The sequence below is a fragment of the Gallus gallus genome, chromosome 2, assembly GCF_016699485.2.
Source record: "Gallus gallus isolate bGalGal1 chromosome 2, bGalGal1.mat.broiler.GRCg7b, whole genome shotgun sequence".
Lineage (NCBI taxonomy): Eukaryota > Metazoa > Chordata > Aves > Galliformes > Phasianidae > Gallus > Gallus gallus.
In genome coordinates, this window is record NC_052533.1 from 66,190,929 (window position 1) to 66,211,220 (window position 20,292).

Sequence of the window (20,292 nt, forward strand, 5' to 3'; positions counted from 1 at the left end):
TGGTCACAATTTTGTGAAGCTTTCTGCAGGCTTTCGATGGCATTTTGGCTCCTGTGTGTTTGTTTTTTTTTTTGGTCACAACTGGTAGTTTTATCCCACAACATCAAGGTATTTATTTGCTCTTTGCTAATGATGGTATGCTCTCAGCATCTTTAGACACAAGGTGTTGTGACCATTGGACTCTGCAAGGAAGGGGCACTTGTCATGGAAGGCTGTAAGCACCAACGTCATTACTGCCCCAGGCTTGGAGACGAATGATCTCCCTCCTGTCTAGGGCAGCTGCCCTGCCTGAGCAGTGTGCTCGGTCCTATCATTCTGGTCTCACATTCGCTCTCTTTTGGAAACAGCCAAACTCCTGCATGGTGCCAGTGTGAATGAAGAGTCAGGTCTCTACTCAACAACACAAGCAGGTTCTTTGTGTTGCTGCTTAAGGAAAAGCAATTAATAAGTGGGATTTTTCTTTAAACAAGTTCGCTTCATATTTTTTTCCTTTTGGGCTCTGAGTTCTGCTTTATCAAAAAGAAGAAGGTAACTCAAACTGCTATGCCCCCAACACCAACACTTTTTCTCAACCACCTGCATATCATCAGCATCTGCTCGGTACGTCCATGCTGAGAATTTACCCCTCACTAATCAAGGTAGAATGAAACAAAACCATGTTTCACATTGTACAGGGCATGCTATACCTACAGTCTCTGAAATATCTCCTTCCAAAGTACCATATGTGCCATGAGGGACTTTCATGCCAGACTGGCCATGGACAAGAGCCAACCCTTCCAGTTTCTTTAAAGCAGGGAAATGCCAGTGGCAGCTGCATCTGTGTTTTAAGTGAAACTTCACAAAGCTCCCTGCATTAAGTCCTTTCCTCTGCCATTTAAATTCCTGCTTTGCATTGCTTTTCTCGAAGATGCTTCCACACAAAAGGACAGAAAACACAGACAATTTTGTTTTTAATTGAAATTTGTAGTAGGTAGTGGGAATGGAACGGTCAATACTTAAGTAATATAGATCTTGTGGGTTTTTTAATGTTCTGTGCTTTGCTTTCAGCATCTTTCGTTCCTCTGTTGTACAGATCTCTACCCTCCCCAAGTCATTTTCTGGGATAACTGAACTCCTTGCAGAACATCTTTGAAGTGGAACCTCAAACCTCAAACCCGAAATGTACAAAACCCAGGAAATGATCAGGATTTGAAGTTACATACAAGCGAGCCCAAGCACAATACTTGCTGTATGCTGATATGAAAGCAAGCAAAGGTCAGTTAAAGCAAAAATACCTGAAGTGGTCACACAAGTGGCCTCCCATCCCCAGGAGGTGGGAAACTCACAAGGTGCTGTGGGAAAATCACAAGGTGCTGGGAAGTCCACTCACTGGGGCATCACCCAGCCACAGACCCATGACAAGCCCAAAGCACGCAAAGAACACATCAACACGCCAGCCAGTGCTCAGTGTTTCCCTGGAAATGTGCTTCCACCTCTGTTCTCTCCTGCTGGAGGAAAGGTCCCATACCCCAGCCAATACCCCAGCTGGCAGCCCAGGTCCCACCTTGTCACCAGCTGCATCTTGATCCCACTTCTGCAACAGCCAGCCCTGCCCTCACCTTGTGTGACCCACAGTATGAAAACAATCCAGTAAGTGTTTTGTTTCTTTGTTTGTTTGTTTTTTTTCCAAAGGAATCAACTCAGCCTCTACCTTGCTCTTCGTTGTAATAAATAGTATTTGGATTGGGCACTGTCTCTGGAGCAGTCCTGCTCCTCCACTCTTTTGAGATACCACGCCCAGCTTGGTTTGACTGCGCCTGTAACCAAGATGCAGTGAGCGATTTATTCAGTATTAGTCGTGTTCAGGATGTCATCAGCTGTCAATTACATTTATGGGCAAATGATCTGAAGAAACTCGGCCAGGTGGGCTGATGGTCTGAAATCCAGGCCGCTGTTCACTTAGACTTTTTGAACAAGGAGCACCGGATACAGAAGAAGTTACGGTATTGCTGTGCCTTGCATTTTGACAATACTCTCAGCCCTCGCAGGACAAAGTTCAGCCTGAGTTCCCAGGCAGGAGTGGGATGGATTGTTACTCCACATAGATTTTAGAGAGCTGGACAAGCACCTTGAGAAGTGGAAGTGACCAATGCTTTCCTTATTTTTCATTTGAATCCTACTTGCATTTTTTTTTTCCATTAACCAAACAATTAAATGAAGAAGTGGTGATTGCTGATGAAAGTGGCTAGACCATCACAGCTTGCGTTGCTCTGGGGAGACAGGGAGGGACAGTGCTCCCTGCCTGTATGTGCAAGGTGCTTAAAAGCAGGAGGGGGACTGACTTTTTACATGGGGTGATAGTGACAGGACAAGCGGTCATGGCTTTAAACTAAAAACAAGGTCATTTAGGTTAGATGTTAGGAAGAAATTTTTTACTCAGAGAGTGGTGGGACACTAACACAGCAGCCCAGTGAAGCTGTGGTGCCCCACCCCTACAGGCACTCAAGGCCAGGTTGGATGGGGCCCTGGGCAGCCTGAGCTGGTGGGAGGCAGCCCTGCCCAGGGCATGGGGTTGGGATTGAGTGGGCTTTAAGGTCCCTTCCAACCTAAGCCTTTCTATGACAACACCGTATTCAGAAACGGAGCCAACACAGAAAAAGAGAAGGGGAAAAAGATGTTGCTGCAGACTAAGCCACTGCACTATGAATCCAGCCTTGGCATGCACTTTCTTCAATTTCTTGCTTCAGTCAGCAAAAAGCCCTCTTGTTACTGCTTTCGTTCATAATGTTGGACGATGTGATTAGCCACACTGTTGATTCATGTTTTCGTTTCCTCAGCATGGAGGAATCATTTGATTCATGTATCCGACACAAAGGTGACTGCAGGGATGTCAAATACCTTCACCTTGTCTTGCTGTGATTGTTGGTGAATAGGTAGTGATACAGAGGTGCCTCATGGCTTCTCGAGCAGTGCAGAGTGACCTTTCAAGAAGCACTTTTCAGCAATACAGGTGTTGTTATTGGTATCCTGCAAAACACTGGCATGCACACATGCACACACACACAGACACATGCAAAATCCAAGCTTTCTGCTCCCTTATGAAATACTGAAATTTAGAGCATCGCAAGAGCAAATCCCACCCCTCTGTCTAGTTTTGTGCTGGAAAAGTTCATGCTCTGTGGCTCTCGATGACTACACCAGACAGTCTGAATGCTGAAGCAGCATGCAGTTCCTATTTTTCATACTCCTCTTCACTCCTTTGGTTTCCCAAAGGCAAATTTCTTTTTTTCCATGCTGTTTTCTTGCACTCTCTCAATGCACTTGCCATTTGCCTCCTGCTCACCCAGACGGCCCAGTGGGAAGTCCAACAAAAGCTTTGCTGTGGGCTGATGGGGGAAGGCATCAATGCAAGGTTTCTGAGTGGTGTCCTTGTCCTGGTGACCCAAGTGTCCCGTGTCAGTGAGTGAGCATGCTAAGCTTCCCTCTGCACAGCAAAGTTGCTCCAAGTATTGTGATGCACGGTGCAAAGCTGTTTTAGTAGCGGACAGGAGTTGGGGCATGCAGATAGATATAAAGGCAGCCATACAAAAGGCAGCACTAAGTATTCTAGTTTATGAAGCAGAGGGGAAGTACATAAAAAGGAAACAAAATGTACACTAAATTCACCAAAAATAATCACAAGTGGAACGTGAGACTTTTCTGTTGAAAAGCACACAGACATGGCTGTATGCTGATAGCCTAAAATGACTGTTTAATTACTAATATGGAAGACACATGATAGAGTACTACTGTTCCAGAAGTCACTGCTTTAAATGGAGAAACTGCAAATATCCTCCCCAAATGAGAGGAGAATGCTTGTGTCCTGGTTTTAGAAGGAATAGAGTTGATTTTCTTCCTTCTAGCTGGTATGGTGCTGTGTTTTCAGTTTAGGATGATAATAATATTGGTAACGCACCAATGTTTCAGTTGCTGAAGAACAGTGCTTACAGTGAGTCACTGATGCTGCTTTGGGTCTGAACTGTACTGCTTTGGGTGGTGGAGGGCATTGCCTCATGGACCATAAATGGGGATTTGTGAGGACTTCTGAGAGAAGAAGGCACTTACTGGAAACTAGTGCCAACAATGACACATGAAGCCCTTCAAAACCCTGATCTCAGGAAAGGGATCTTGGAGCAGATCAAGATGTAAATTTAGCAGCTGGGGGCTTCTCAAAGCCACTTTTGAAAATGCATTTGCTGATGTGGTTTGTCAAGGGCTTCAGCACCAGCATGGCTGGGTCCCTGATGATCCCTCCAGCTCGGTCTCTGTGTTTGTACCCACTGGGACGGCCCAGTTGCTGAGTGACTGCTTCCAGGCCCAGGGGGCTTGCACAGCTGGACCCGAGGCCACGCAGAGCTGCAAGGCAGGAAGGAAAGCAAGGCCCAGCTGCCTGCTGTCTCTATCCAGGCCCAGAAGATGATTTCCGGTGGCACAGCCTTCCCTGCCCGCATGGTTGGCCCTCACAGTGCGCTGCCACCAGTGCTGGTGAGGTGTGACCAGCATGGCACTCTCAGTGAGCGGGAGCAAGGCGAGCCCCAGTTAGGTTCCTCTTCTTCGTGAAGGGGATTTCATGGTCTCCAGAGTGGGGAGAGCCCCTGAATGGTGGCAATCCTCAGAGGGCCCTGCTGCGTGACGCGTTGCCTTTGTCACATTCCCAGCAGGCCCTGACATATGGACGGACAGGCAGATCACATGCTTCTATGGAGAGGCCGGCTGGCCTTGCCCCAGGGGAAGCAGCAGGGACAGCCCCTCTGAAGGGTCAACCAAGCTAGAGGAGCACCAGGTTGCAGGAGCTTTAACGTGTACACCTTTGGGATCAGCACTTCGTAAGGGCCCCAGCTCCAGGGCTGCTCTGAGCTCATCTCTGGCTGTTCTGATCTAGGTGCAATTCCCACGTGAGTCAGCTGGAACTTCAGAGGGCTTCGGTGAAAGCAGAAGCCAGCTTTCTATGCAGTAGGCATCAGTGAGTGAATGTTGAGAAGAAACAGTCACTTTTCCTGGCATGCCTTTAGTCAGTGTGACCTTCAGAGTGTGAAACCAGGGGCCTGGTGGTGAGTGCAGTGGTTAAACAGCAGCGAGAGCGTTCACAAGACTTCATTTGACACTGAGAAAACTTCCATGTAGACACTGAGACTTTAGGGCAGAGTTTGTAGGGTTAGGTGCTCGAGATGGTGTTGAAATCACTAGAAAAGCTGAAGAGGCTGTGAAGTACTCTGAGTGTTCAGATCAGGAGCAAGACCAGTGAGGGAGTAACCATCTCAATGTATGCAAAAAGAACATGGGACACGGACAGCCTCCTGGCGTGCTGCTGCAGCATCTGATGCAGATAACACAGTTGCGTTATTGATCAGAGTTTTCTACTTTGCACTCTGAAATGGTGGTCCTGATTTTTTTGGCCATCTAAATGGCTGATGTCCAGAAACCCTCAGCAATGAAGTCAGCAAAACTAATGACATTATCACGTCTTACTCGTAGGAAGACTTATTTGTAAAGCCAAGTGTGCACTTGGGAGTCTGGCTTTAGCATCTACTCTAAGATTTGGGCAACTGCACATGGTTTTCTAATACAATTCTTTTTGCATAAAGACAGTAACCAACCACCCAGCTGTGTATATATACATATATATAATACATATATATATACTGTCGTCTTCTTTTTTTCTTTGAAAGGGTTATGATTGGCTTTGTATTCTATTACAGATTTCTGAGCGCATAACTCACCTACTTCCCTACCATGGATTGCACTGGACATGTACAACTATTTTTTCAAGGTATTTTCCAGAAAGACATTATTTTTTTCTGAAGGGTTTGATCTAATGCAGATCAAATCTGCATGTTTCACAGTGGCCGAAAATTTTCTGTCTTAAAAAACTGCAAAAAAAAAAGGTACAAGGAGCCTTCATTTCCTAGGGATATATTTCAGGATGGTTTTGTACTTAATGAAATTACAGCTGGTGGCCAGTTTTGCCTCTTGGAATCATACTGTGGATTTTTAGGAAGCCTTTCAGATGCCTTAGAATCATGGACTCCTTAGGGTTGGAAAAGACCTCTAAAAGCACTTAGTCCAACTGCCAACCCATCACCAATATTGCCCACTAAAACATGTCCCCAAGTACTACCCTTTCCTTAAATACTTGCTGGGATGGTGACTCCACCGCCTCCCTAGGCAGCCTGTTCCAGTGCCTCACCTCTCTTTTCGAGAAGAAATTCTTCCTAATATCCAACCTGATCATATCCAGCCTCCTGGTAAAGCCATGGTTGCTTGTCTTGCTTTACGGCTGCCGTCCTCTCCAGTCTCACAGAGATGTTCCAATGCTTTGAAGGTGCATTAACTCATGACTGCAAAGATTCGGTGGGCGCTGCCAATTCTTTTTCTAGAGGATGGCGTGCTATAAAACCCAATATCTAAAAATGGCTGCGCTTCTCACTTCCCCCTCAAAACGTGGCGATAATTACATTTAAATTTCAGAAGATGGCGTTGAAGATTTGCAATTAATATCCTAAGCCCCACGCATGCCCCGCTGCCAGCACAGGGCGCGATGGCTGGGCTTTCATCTGATACGTTACAGCAGAAAGGATGTGGATCTGTTGGAAACGTTACTACAGAACAACAAGAAGAGTCGTGGCACGAAACACGTGTCAGAAACCCAAACGAACCGAGAGACCTCCACGGCAGCCCGCACCTCGCACCTTTTGACGTCCAGCTCCCTCGGGCTGCTGGCAAGCGGGTCACCCACCTCCCTGGGCCCGAGAAGGGCTCAAGAAGGGGACACGATGGGGTCAAGAAGGGGTCGTGATGGGGTCACGAAGGGGTCTTGTCGGGGAGAAGCCACGCAGGGGGGTCCCACGGCTCCAGGCCCGGCTCGGTCCCCGCTTCCACCCCGGGCACAGTCGGGGTGCCGGCAGCGGTGGGTGGGGGGGCGGGAGCCGCCGGTCCCCGCGGCGCCGTCTGGGCCGTTTCTGGTGGGTGTCGCTGCCCGGCTCTGTTACAGTAAAGCCCGCTCGGCGAGCGCAGGTAGGAGTTTCCCCGTGCTATTTATGTCTACGTGTGTGTCTGCATCGATTAAAAAAAAACACGCGCGGACGCGCAGAGGGCGCCGGGCCGCTCCCCCCCGCCCCGCAGCGTGTGTTTACCAGCAATGGGCATGTGTCACTGCCTCAGATGTTTTCCAGCTCGCGAAGTCCCCGCTCCCCTCCGCCGGCTCCACCTCCGGGCGGGGGCCCGCCTCCCCCCTCCCGGGCCCGGCGCCCTCCATCATATAAAGAAACTTCCCGGGGCCACCGGCCCAGTCGCGCCGCACCCGACGGAGAGCAGCCGCGCGGCCGTGCCCGCTCCGGCGTCCGGCACAGGTAAGCGGCACCGGCAGCCGCGGAGCCGTGCCCCGACGGGGGCACCCGAGCTCGGTCCGAGCGGGATGTGGTTTGTCAAGGGCTTCAGCACCAGCCCACCCGAGCGGGAGGGGCGCTTCTGGGGGCTTTGCCCGAGGTTCTCCGTGAGCGCGAGCGGGGGAGCTGCCCGGGGAGGGATGCGGGGACCGGCTTTGGTGTGCGGGGCGTGAGGGATGCGGGGATGCGCGGCTCCCACCGCGGCGCGTTGACGGGGGCACCGGACGTCGCTCGCATGCGGAGGCGAAGGCTGTATTTAGGGGAGCCGCCGAGCCGAGCCGAGCCGAGCTTTTGAGCAGGGAAGCGCTCGGTGCGGTGTGCGGGCAAACTTTGCCGAGGTCTGAGCGTTGCTCTGTCGGGAGCAGCTGAGCGTGGATGTGTGTGGGACATCGCGCGCTCGGATGTGCTTTGCTTGAGGGAGGCTGTGAAAGCGCCTTTGCCGTTACAGTGAGAAGCCGCACGAGTCGTAAACGTGTGTGAAGCCCTCCGGTTCGTGCGGGTCTGCCCTTGCATAGCGAATACGCTTCGTGATTTTTAATTTTTTTTTTTTTAATTTTTATTTTTTATTTTGACCTTTTTGGTTAAGAAAGATCTAGTGGAACTCAGAGCGGGACGGGAGGTTATGCCTGAAGTCGTTCGTGCTGAACGTCTCAGCCACCCGTGTGTGCTCATGCAAAACAGCATCGCCGGGGCAGGGGGGATCTCTGTCAAAGCCCGCAGTGTGGGGGGCTGCCCGGAGCGGGGGGCTGCTGGCGCCCTGTGCTGTCTTTCCCAGGTGCTCTTAGCATCCTTTGACCCTTGGGTTTCCCTCTCCCTCCCGCAGCCCCCACAGAGCTGGTCACAGAGGTGGTGCTCAGCCACGTGCGGTGCGGTGGGCTCAGCGACGCGCCCCCACCCCTGATCCCCCGGTAAGAGTGGCATGAACTTGGAGCCGGGTGAGTGCGGGATGAACTCGGTGAGCTGCGGTAACGGGAAGCTCCGCCAATGGCTGATCGACCAGATAGACAGCGGCAAGTACCCAGGGCTGGTGTGGGAGAATGACGAGAAGAGCATCTTCCGCATCCCCTGGAAGCACGCTGGCAAGCAAGACTACAACCGCGAGGAGGATGCTGCCCTTTTCAAGGTATGGCGGCTGGGCTGCCCACCCTTTCCCCTTTACTTGTGCCTTCTGAGCTGTTTTCATGCCTTGCCCTGCTGCTTTTTTCTTTTCCTAAACCTATAGAATCATTAAAGTTGGAAAAGACCACTAAGGTCCTCTAGTCCAACTGTCAACCCGTCACCACCATGTGCAGTAAACTATACTGTAGGGAGTAAACTCACGCACGTATAGGCACAGGCATATGTGGTGTTTCAAGCATTGTGAACTTGTACCTTGTAGCTGATTGGTTTTTTTTTCTTCTTCTTCTTCTTTTTTTTTTTTTTCCTCTTGCTCTTTTGATTACCTGAAATATTTCCAGGCTTGGGCTCTTTTTAAAGGGAAGTTCAGAGAGGGCATTGATAAACCAGATCCCCCTACCTGGAAGACCAGATTGAGGTGTGCTTTGAACAAGAGCAACGACTTTGAAGAGCTGGTGGAGAGAAGCCAGCTGGACATCTCAGATCCCTATAAAGTGTACAGAATAGTGCCAGAAGGAGCTAAAAAAGGTAAAACATCTCAAATTCCCCGTGTAACAGAGTGTGATTGTCTGTCTCATTGTAAGCACACAAGGAATGAAGCACGCTTTCCTGGAATGGGCACACAGTCTTTGTAGGGGTAGGAGCCCAAGCACAGAGATCAAGTACATCTCATTCTGACTGACAGGCAAAAACACCCTGGAAAAAAAAAATACCAAAAAAACAACTTTCTCGATGTAGGTTTTGAATACAGGGAGGAGCAGAAGTGCTCTGAGCTGTGTAACCACTGGGCTGGGGATGCCCAGCCTGCAATTGCTGCCTTATAGCATCTGCAGGCAGTCCCAGAGCAGGCAGAGCCCCCAAGACAGGGGCACAGCAGGGTGCTAGAGGGCACTGATGTGTGGCAGCACTTTGGGGTTTTTGGCCTGTCAGAGGGTGTGGGGTTTCCTCCCCCTGGCGGGTGCTGCACAGCATGTAGTCCTGAGGACAGGCTGTCCTCAGATGTGCTTGACATCATTTATTTCCATCCCTCTGGGGAACACAGGTGCGAAACAGAACAGCATGGAGGAGCAGCCACTGATGAACCATCCCTTCCCAATCACATCTCCTTACACCTCACTACCGTCCCAGGTATGACACTGATTGTGTATTCAGTGCTTGTGCTCTGGGCTCTGTACTCTGCAGTATGTCCTTTCTTGCTGGCATAACTCTCTTGAGTTCTTTCTGGAAAGAGAAAAAAACACTTTATTATGAAAACAGAAATTGGGAAGCAACTTTTCTAATGTCATATGAGGCCACAGGGCAGTTGATTTCCTTTGGTGTTGTTTATCCCTGAGTAATTGCTCTCTTCTGTTTGGCGATAGATACTAGTGTACTGCCATCCTCTTGGAGCCAGAATGTAAGCACCCAATGAAGCATTGCTGTTCCGAGCAGACATTTACCAGCAATGCTTTGACTGCCTTTTGTTATTCCACCCAGCCTGTTATTTACACCAGTGGCGAGAAGTCCATTTGAAAGTCCCGTTGGTAGTGGTGGCGAAGTGCCATTCATGTAGTCTGGGCAGTGCTTAGACCTCCGCGAGTTTTGTCAGGGCAAATAATGCCAGGGAGCTGAAAGCTGATGCAACATGCAAGCATCAGTTCTGACAGCTACCGGGTAAAAGAATATCTCATTACGTTGAATAGGTACCCAACTACATGGTGCCCCATGAGCGCAACTGGAGAGAATTTGCCCCGGAACAGCCGCATCCCGATATCCCCTACCAGTGTGCCAGCGTCCCCTTCGCAGCTCGCGGTCATCACTGGCAAGGGCCCGGCTGTGAGAATGGTAAGAGGGTCTATCCCATCCGGGGCTGGTGGCTGAGGCTTTATCGAAGGAGAGGGCGTGTGGCCACCCACAAGAACTGCAGGGTTCACCTTAGCTATTCATGGCTTTCATTGGTGGACCTTACTCACTCCAGTCCTGACTACACAGACCTTAGAGCTCTGCTCACAACCCAACCCTCAAAAGTCCCAAGCTATCTTGAAAGCCCTGAGTAATAACGAAGGGAACCAACCACCCAGCCCCAGATGGGAATGTGTGTTCCTTAGTTTTGCTTGCTGATTTTGGGACTTCTGAGGCACACATGAGCAAGGTGTTTTTCCCTCCAGCCTTGTGGGTTGAAATAGTGTTATTCTCCCAAGAGGGCAGCTGAAGTTATTACTTTTTCTATGAGACAACTTGTCGTAGGTTGAGCATCTCTTGGAGCTGGCACAGCAGAAACGGAATAAAGAGACATTCCCTTCCCCAGAGATCTTACAGTTTGAGCCCAGTATAATCATAGCTTTCCAAGCACTGCGTAGAATCACAGAATGGCTTAGCTTCAAGGGGACCTTAACAATCATCTCATTTCAGCCCCTCTGACATGGGCAAAATTGGCAACACTAAGGTCTGAAAAGCATAAGAGAAAGGGAACTGTGTGTCATAGGCACTTGCAGAGCAACTCACCTCAAGTAGATGGGCATTTGCTTCATGAGGAGAAGGAGGTGATGCAGTGGGATGGGAAGCAAGGAGAAACTTGGGGGAGCAGATACTGAGTGTTCAGAGGGCACTTCTCTGGGTGTTTTTGTGCAGAGAAATAGAGTTTTTGTTCTCTGGGTCTGCTGAAGAGAAAATTCTCAATGCAGTGCAACTTTTGCTGCTAGTGTACTGGAATTATTAAGGGGAATCGTTTGCTTTTAGCTGAGCTACTTGCTAATAAAAGTAGGCCTGTTGGCTGCATGAACAGTGCCCTGCAGTACATCCCATGCATCGGTTGGGCACGTGCAGGGACACTTTGCTGATGTTGGTGACAATTGTTGGTGCCTTGTCCTGGGTGTGCCACTGAGCTCTAGGACTTGTCAGAAGATGCGGTGCTTTGCATATGCTTTGCTCCAGCTCCTGGTCATGGTGGGTCCTACTGCTGGGAAGAGCATTTGCTTCGTCATAGAGGGACCTTTAAGAAACAGAGGAAATTAAGAAACATTAAGAAACATACTGATTGTTTATGTGATAATTCATGTACCGATAGGTGTTTTTTTGGCTAATAGTAGTCCTGATAATACAATTCCGATAGTCTCCTGCTGCACAGTTTTCTTTGCCTACTTCCAAACCAGTGCTGATCCCAGTTTTGTTATTATACCTGTCTTAAGTAAAATTCCTTAGGCTGAATTGATTGTTTTTTGCAGACAACTTTTAAGAGCATTGTAGTCTAGCTAAAAATGTTAGTTATTTCTGTAATGGAATAACAGATTCTTGTAATAGAGAGTATTTCGCACAGACCCAGATAAAAATGCAGTCCAGATAACATCTTGAGTGTCTGTAGTAAGCATATTTGAAAAATGGGAAACAAAACCATTTAATGAAGGAGAGGAGAGAGAGAGAGAGAGAGAGAGAGAAAGAGTTCTTGGGACCCAGAAAAACTCAATTTTGCCTATCTTTGACCTCTGCCCAAACTTTTCTCTTAGGATTTAGGTAGCTGTCACTGACTTTTGTTTGTGAAACAGGTTGTCAGGTGACAGGAACCTTTTATGCTTGTGCCCCTCCCGAGTCCCAGACTCCTGGCATCCCGATTGAGCCAAGCATAAGGTCTGGTGAAGCCCTCGCCCTGTCAGGTAAGGTCTACAGCCCCTTGGGGCTTCTGGGGATCCCTACAAGAGACTCCCACTTCTGACTTGTCCTGGTTGTGTTTCTCCTTTCTGATGAAAAGGAAAAAATGGAAAAAAAGAAGCTGTCTTTTTTAGTGAACGAATCTGTTGCATGGGCCTTGGTTTGCTAGGATGTTGAAACACTTGTAGCCTGAACTCCAGGGGACCTACGGGCAGTGGTCTGAGTAGGTGGAAAGATTTTCTGGCTGATGGTTTTAGTGCCAGGTAGTGTTGATTAACCACCAAGGGTGTCTGAAGATACTGAGGGTCAGTGATGTTCAGCTCAGTTTTTCTTTGGGAGGAGCCCTGTGGTACCTTGCTGTGCTCCTGCTGATGCCACCTGGCTTGGCTCTGTCTCAATATTTGTGGTAAATAAAGGCATTTGGGAAAGAAGAAGGGAATGATCTCAGTCAGTTCTGCAGACATTTAGCTGCCAGGGGAGGTCTAAATAACACTGGGAAAGGGTGAAGGAATGTGCTTGTCACAGAAATAGTGGATAAACCTACAGCAGGATGCTCAGCAGGTTTCTTGAGTCTTCTGCATCAGGGTCTGTATGTCTATGTGTGCATATGTGTGTATACATATGTATATATACACATATATTCAGTGCCGCGTGAGTGCCAAGCTGACCGAATTGTCATTTGAAAGGTAGATTTGGCAATTCAGGTGCAGTTGTGCAGAGCTGGCACCAGCAGCTGCTTCTGCTCAGGCAGTCAAGTGCGGGTTTGCAGGTCCCCTGTGCAGAAGCCCCTGTTATGCAAAATCTGGGGAGAAACACAGCTACTTCCTGATTATATCTGAGGAAGCCATGGTGTTTAATTGTGACATAAGCTTGGAAAATGTGACAAACAACTGTTTTTTTTTTTTTTTATGCCAGCTTTCCCTGCTTAAACAGAAATGTGAAGTTTGCTGGGCATTAGTTCCTACCAAATTCTCACATGAGTAGCCCTCTTAATAAAACTAGACACCATTAATGTTACTGTATCCCATGCTCTTTTTATGATTTCTGCTAATGTCTTTTGAGTGGTGATGACTGCCTGTAGCACAGAGGCTCAGAAATCTCATGCACGTATATCTCTTGGCCTTAACACAGATTTAAAACATAACATATTTGTGCGAATATACCATAGTCATTCTTATTTTTCTTCTTGTAGATTGTCGGCTCCACATCTGCTTATATTACCGTGAGATATTGGTAAAGGAGGTGACAACTTCTAGTCCTGAAGGCTGTAGGATATCCCAGGGCCAAAGTTATGAGGTCAGCAGCCTGGAACAAGTCATCTTCCCTTATCCAGAGGATAACAGCCAGAGGAAGAACATAGAAAAGCTGCTGAGCCACTTGGAGCGAGGAGTAATACTGTGGATGGCACCCGATGGCCTCTATGCTAAGAGACTTTGTCAAAGTAGAATCTACTGGGATGGGCCTCTGGCGCTCTGCAGTGACCGACCCAACAAGCTGGAGCGGGATCAGACATGCAAGCTCTTTGATACTCAGCAGTTTTTAGCAGGTAATTCCCTCTGTGGCTTTGGTGTAATTTCTGAAAAGGTAACCTGGTCACTCTCCATGCTTTACGGGAGTGTTCTTTTTATGATAGCAATTGCCCCTCACTGCTTCTTGCAGAGAAATACAGGCAGGGAGCAGTTGCCTTTTGAGCAATCTTGTCTAGCTCTGCTCTGTGCACAGTCAGTGTCCCTACACAAATGGGTGGGAGTGACAGCCAAACCACATATCGGTTTATGAAACATAGGGAGGAACCTAATAAAATAATCTTCCCAAATGTTGTGTGGCAGAGGAGGGTGGATTCTGGCCTTGGATCTACTTTGATAAGTCCAGGGCAGCACTGTGATCTGCGGTCATCCTACTCTCAACCTGACCCAGAGTGAGCCTGGAATCTGTCTCAGAGCATTCCAGTATCAACATGGATTCCAGCAGAAGGCTTTCTTTTCTAACTGGGTCCAGCACCAATTGATGGGGCCAATAGCACATGTTGGGACTGGGCTTTTTTCTTATGGCTTGCAGAGTATGTCCCTATATAGTAGCACTTTTGAGCATGTAAAGGTGTCCATCCAGAGAGATTGGGAGCTAGGCCTTGCCTGGACATCAGAGGACAGCTTGGGCAGCAGGAGTGCATGCTGCCCCTGGTTTGAGGAGTATGACATGGCAGCCAGGCAGTTCACACATCACTCATTAGAACAGGGCATCAGTGCAGAACGAGTCTCTTACAGGAATAATGTTTTTATTCCTCTAAGGGTTTATTCAAAACCTAAACCAGCAGTTTTAGCACACATTATATTCCAAGGTTGCTGCATCATCCTAGCAAAATGGCCAAGCAAATAATGCATCTAATGAAAGAAATCTCATGGATATGAAAATTGACAGTTAGAAAGGGGAATTTGAGGTTAGGGCATTGGCTTGAGCTTCAATCACATGCTAATTTAAAGACTCAATTCTGCCTGCGATGATGGTTTTGGAAATCCCTTTCCCTTTTCTCAGAAGGTTTTTTAGATGTACTCTGGGTTCGTCCAAACGGTTGCCAGTACCTCTCTTTTTAGAAGCCTAACCCCAAAGAGAAGCTTAAACAATAGTTACTTTTCCCCCCCTCCTAAATTACTTATGCACTGAAGCCTGTGCAAGCCCAAGGATGTGGTTGCAGCCATAGTCTGCGGTGTGTACAAAATAAGCTTTTGCATGTGTTGATGCTCAGCTAGGTTTATTAGTGACTTTTTGTGGACACACCAAATCTGCAGGTCAATTGAAAATATCAAGGTCCCAGACTGCAGGCAAGTTTGGACTTTCCCTTGTTAGGAAATTCAGCCTTCCTTGGGAGGAGGCATAGGAGACCTCTGCTAGGAGAGGAAGTACTGGACAGCAGAGAAAGGGGCAGAAGCGGAACTGTGGACTGCAACTGTTAAGATCCTATTGAGGAGCTGGATCCCTGCAATACAAACTGCTGCCTGCCTTGGGAGTCCTACAGCAGCAGTAAAACTCAGAAAATGGGTGGATGGCCTCTGGGGAGCACTGCGTAATGAATGCAGTAAACTGGGGTGGTAGTAGGAGGATCCAAAAAGGGAACTGGGAGCATGGCAGGTGGCAGCTGCAGGAGAAGGCTTGGAAGAAGGATGGGAAGCTGGAGGAAGAGTAAAAGGACGTGAGGGGTGGTCTGAGGAGGAGGTGTGTGTGGGCACTGCAGTGCAGGGAGGCATGTGGGCATGGGAAGAGTGAGTGGAGGGCTTTGGAGAAAAGCAAGGCTGACCTCCATCATCCTGCTGGTAGGAAAGAAAGGACTTTCTTTTCTGGGTCCACGCCAAGAACTGCTGGGTAGCACCCCCACAGATGATCGGGATTTGGAGAATTGCTGAGGCTGAGTAAAATGAGAGGAAGAGAAAGATGGGAGAAGTTCTCCATTAGCAGCATTGTGATGGTTGGGCTATGGGTGGACTGTCCAGCCCCCTCCTGAGGAAAGCAGGATTGCATGGATCTCTGTCCTCTCTTTGCATAATGCCAGAGGGCTCACAGCACTTTCAGAGTTTTTGCTGTGTTTTAAGTGAACTGCCCACTGTATTATTCCTATAGCTGATCCTCCCGGTAAGACCAGTATGTCTAGCTGGGGAACTGTTGTGGCAGCTGCTGAACCCATACTTTGGTCTGAAAAACTTGCAGTTAGTGTAGAAGCAGCAGGTATGTATTATAAGAAGAGATGCATTTGTCATGTCAAGTTCAAAGACTCACATTCCCCTGTATAGCAGGGAGCACTTCGTCATAAGACATGGGTTTTTAACTTTAATTGCCTTTGCAGCTTTTCTTCAGAAAGCATAAAGAAAGCTGTAAATTAAAATGAACTCTTTATCAATCAATTATGTAGTGATACTTCACATAATGAAGACTTTAAGGAGAATTTTGTAGTAGATGCAGTTTTCTATACTGTGGAAGGAAATACAGTCCCTACGACACAAAGCAGTGATCTTGGTCTCTCTCATAAAAGCTGCCCCACTTATCTTTTACTGGGGACACTCTGATTGTTGGTGTAATGATATAATTTGACTTTTTCTTAGTGCAAGCTGTAGTGAAGAGAGTATAGGCACACAGAAGACACAGTCTTTTTTGCCAGTTTTGGTGCAGGGCTTAAATAATCCTTCATCTTCCCATACCTTCCTTTCACCCTCTAGAAACAGTGGTGGCAGTGACTCCATGACGACGTCTAGCTGAGTCTGAGATTGTGCCTCGCAGTACTTTGGCTCTACAAAGCCACTGGTTTCAGTGATACTTTAAGTGTGCTCTTGAGTGGGTCAGGGCTACTGCTGGCATCTGCTCCATGAGGTCCTTCTGACAAGGCCAAATAAAAGTACTTACTGGAAGACATCCTGGTTTGTGCATATGAAATGATTTATGAGGCAAGGCAAACAGGAAAATGGCAATGTTATCACCAGCTTCCCTGATCTGCAGAAACATGGTTTCTTCTCAGTTTCTTCTCCTTACCTCTCGTCTTTCTCCTGACTTCTGTCATCCTCTCCTTAGAGTTACTTTACCCTCTCTCGCTGTGCTCCAGGGTCCTCCATTTGGATCCACAAAGACTTTCTTAACAGCCCTTTCCCTCTTCCCAGAGCTTCAAGCCTTTGCTCATCATGGACGTCCACTTCCAAGGTACCAGGTTGCTCTGTGCTTTGGGGAGGAATTTCCAGATCCACAGAGACAGCGAAAACTAATTACAGCCCATGTAAGTAGGACTTCTTTTGCTAAATGAAACATATTCCTTGGAGGATACGAATCTGCCAGTCAAACTTCTACCTCGCATAGGATGTGAGAGAGGTGGCAATTTCATGATAATGCAGTACCATCAAGTCTGAGGTTGAGTTCCCAGATCTGCTGGGACTGGTGGCCCTCAGTAGATCAGAGCACCCAGTTATCCCCTTTGTAAATTTGTCATCAGTGATCTCTTTTACAAAGCCCATCAGGACCTAAAAGGTACCCTAGGAGAGCTGGGCAGTGTTGTCGTTACTGGCCCTGTGGCACAACACCTTGGGCTGCCAGGCCAGTGCAGGACACAGTGCTTTCACCTAAAGGTGCTCTAGAGGCCCAGCCTACATCCCAGAGACCTCAGCCTTTGGAGTGATGCAGGGACTGCCTGTGCAGCTCCAGTGTTAGGGTAGCTGGCAAGCTCACGAGCTGGCTGACCACAGTTCGCGCACACTCAAAGCTAGTGTTTCAGGATGCTTTCTGAGAGAGGGTGCTGACGGAGACTGAGACCAGGTACTTTCTAAATTGACTGTGTTGGCCCATAAAACCACAAGAGAGGTGGTAATCCACACGCTAGTGTTAGGGTATAACTTACTGCTTCATTGGGTGGAAAGCTGGTGTCTGTTTTAATTTTTCAAAAGCCCCAGGGTAACACAGGACCCAAATCAACCTTTACTTGGGCCTTGCTGGTTGCTCCTCAGCCTGAGAAGTTGAACAGGTTGTCCCAGCTCATGGAACTGCTCTATGGCAGGGTTCCCTGCTGGCTCTGTCCCTTTCTGCAGGTAGGAGCTGCTGCAAGTATATGCTTCCACCCAAATGGTGCCTCCGTCTTAATGTGTAGAGGTTGTAGAGAAGAGCCCAGCTGCAGTGAGTAAGGAGAGCTTCAGGTTTTAGTGCTTAGTGTGCAACTTTTAAATATTTGCAGCCAGTGCCCAAAGGCCTGGCAAGGAATAGTGTTTTCTAAGCAGATAGAAGTGAAGGCAGCGTTAAGTCATACACATCCCTTTTGGTGGTGGGCAGTGGCTGAAGAGATTCCTCAGCAGAGCTTAAAGGAAAAAAAGTTGAGGTAACCTTGCAGTTAGGTTGAGGTCTAATTTAAAAGGTAGTTATTTTGTGGCATACCTAAGCATATCTGAACACTTCAATTTAAGACCTCAAAGTTCTTGAGAATGGAGATAAGACTTGAAAAGCTCTGGGTATGCATTTAAACACATTAAGTGGTCACAGACATGTCGTATGTCACATTGCTCACATATGTGGGTGCAATTGCAAGTACATCATCTGTGTCACTGATAATGTGCTCCTCTAAGTGAAGACCAAGCAAATAAAGTGTGTGTGCAATTAGCAAAACATTTGTCAGCAGAAGAGGCAAGCACTATCTTAGAAGAGAGATCAGCGAGAACACAGAAATTATTTTCCCATTCTGGCAAGCAGAGGTGTTTTCTTTTAATTTTAAAACACTTTAAATGACTAACATGAGGAATATGAAGTTTTGTCATACGTCTGATTAACGTTTTGTCTGTTCTTAAGGTTGAACCCATGTTTGCCAGGCAGCTGTATTACTTTGCGCAACAAAACAGTGGACATCTTCTGAGAGGCTATGATTTACCAGAACTCATGACTAGTCCAGAGGATTATCACAGATCTATTCGCCATTCCTCTATTCAAGAATAAGATCCTCAGAATAAGTGTTTCTAAAGGCACTGTAAAGATTATGCAGAGTGGAGGAGCTGATCTGGATAGCAATTTGGAGATCCAAATCACAGCTGGATGTGTTTGGGGGATCAAAGGTTCAATGATAGGAAAGTGAACTGGGACAACCATACTGTATGATACAAATGACGGGTCTTCAACGTTTGGATGCTACATCTCACATAAGTTCCACTGTTGCTGGGAATAACTCAAAACTGACGAAATGATTGTTGTTTACGTTTGCTTAATGTTTTCCTTGTGTTGTGAGGACTGATTCTTACCGAAGACTTAAATCCAGAGTTTACACTGTTACACTGGCAGGGCTATTTATTTTGGATTACTGATCTCAGGGAAGGTACATGAATTGGCGGTGTTCCCAGTTTGAAGCTGTAGCTACTGTAGATAGGTAGCGAATGTAGATGGTTTATTGAGGATAGCTATACATGTAAGTGGTTTTAAACTTAGACTGATAAGCGTGATACCTATATTCTTATGTAGAATTTTTTAAAAACAATGTAAATCTTCAGAGACATATTTTTTTTTTTTAAATACTTGACGGACATTTTTCCTTAGAATGCCACTTTGGTGCCACTGTTAGTATTGGATTAGGCCCCTTGATAGTAGTTTCTAAGCTGATCAGTTTGTGGTACTGTGTTATGACCATTTAGCCTCACATTATCTGTGGATTAAAGTGAATTAACCACTGTAATTCTAGAGTCCCAAAGAGCATACTTAAAAATAAATCACATTTTTTTCCTTACCATTGCAAACTACTATGCATTATACATATACGTGCATTAGAATTAAGTTGGCAGACATTGAAAATAGCACAGGGAGTGGTCCTGCTACCCTTGGTTAATGTGACAGACAGGAGGCTAGCTGAAGTGACCACCACTTCTGGCTTTTACTGAGCCGAGCTCTGCTCTTGGTGTGCACTCACAGCTTCCTTCCATTGGTACTGAGATGAATATGAAGGGAGAGATTGAGGAGAGCAGAACTCAGCCTCCCAAACTAAGACAGCCAAGGAAAGACTTGTTTTGATGTTTGTTTTAAAATCTTCACAGAAGTATGACTTCATGCAATTTGCAGCCTTGCGTGCTAGCGTGCCATTACAGAGGTGAAGAGAAGGGGTCTGTTGAGTCTGTGTGGTACTAAAACCTCCTTGCTGTTACACTGGAGATCAGACTGTGTGATCACGCTGCTTCAGCTCCAGAGTATGACCTCACTGTGGTTAACATATGTACTTCACTTGAGTTTCTAAATGAAGAAGAAATGAATGGTACTTAGTCTGGCAGCAGACTTGTTTTCTAGGGACTTCTAACTTATACATCTTAAAGATGCATACTCTCTTGGGATATGTTATCCCCTTCCTGCTCCACAGTGCCAGGCAGAACTAATGGATCATTTTTACTTTGCTACCTGTGGTGTTTTTCCTGGCTTAAAGATTTTCATAGGGGAGACCTCTTCCATAGACATTAAAAGCACTGTTCTAGGTGACCTTCAGAGCTTCTGCATATGCTTTTGGTCTGTGCATACATTTTACCGGAATGGTCTTTTGAGTTCAGACTGAACTGGTATGATACAATATGATATCTGATGTTTTTCACTTTTTTCTAGTGGCCGTTGCTTCATATGCTCATTGCTTCAGCTCATGTCTTAGAATAAAGTCCTTATTCCCTACCAA

The 20,292-nt window shown here is 47.2% G+C and overlaps 1 protein-coding gene across 2 annotated transcripts; it reads left to right on the plus strand.

Annotated features, from left to right (window-relative positions):
- Positions 1 to 7,300: 7,300 nt before the first annotated feature.
- IRF4 (interferon regulatory factor 4) lies at positions 7,301 to 20,292 on the plus strand. 2 transcript variants are annotated; one of them, NM_204299.3, is made up of 9 exons: positions 7,301 to 7,367; positions 8,227 to 8,526; positions 8,861 to 9,047; positions 9,562 to 9,647; positions 10,202 to 10,343; positions 12,041 to 12,148; positions 13,336 to 13,689; positions 16,784 to 16,896; positions 18,447 to 20,292. In NM_204299.3, the coding sequence occupies exons 2-9, from the start codon at positions 8,323 to 8,325 to the stop codon at positions 18,588 to 18,590; spliced, it is 1,338 nt and encodes a 445-aa protein (NP_989630.2). In that variant the 5' UTR covers positions 7,301 to 7,367; positions 8,227 to 8,322; the 3' UTR covers positions 18,591 to 20,292. The 2 variants fall into 2 exon arrangements, with proteins under 2 accessions (NP_989630.2, XP_040530292.1); XM_040674358.2 differs by lacking the exon at positions 12,041 to 12,148.

Coding starts and splice junctions, on each gene's coding strand:
- IRF4 (NM_204299.3), top strand. CDS start 8,323: ATGAACTTGGAGCCGGGTGAGTGCGGGATGAACTCGGTGAGCTGCGGT. Junction 9,048..9,561: donor GCCAGAAGGAGCTAAAAAAG/GTAAAACATCTC, acceptor TGGGGAACACAG/GTGCGAAACAGAACAGCATG. Junction 16,897..18,446: donor GAAAACTAATTACAGCCCAT/GTAAGTAGGACT, acceptor TCTGTTCTTAAG/GTTGAACCCATGTTTGCCAG.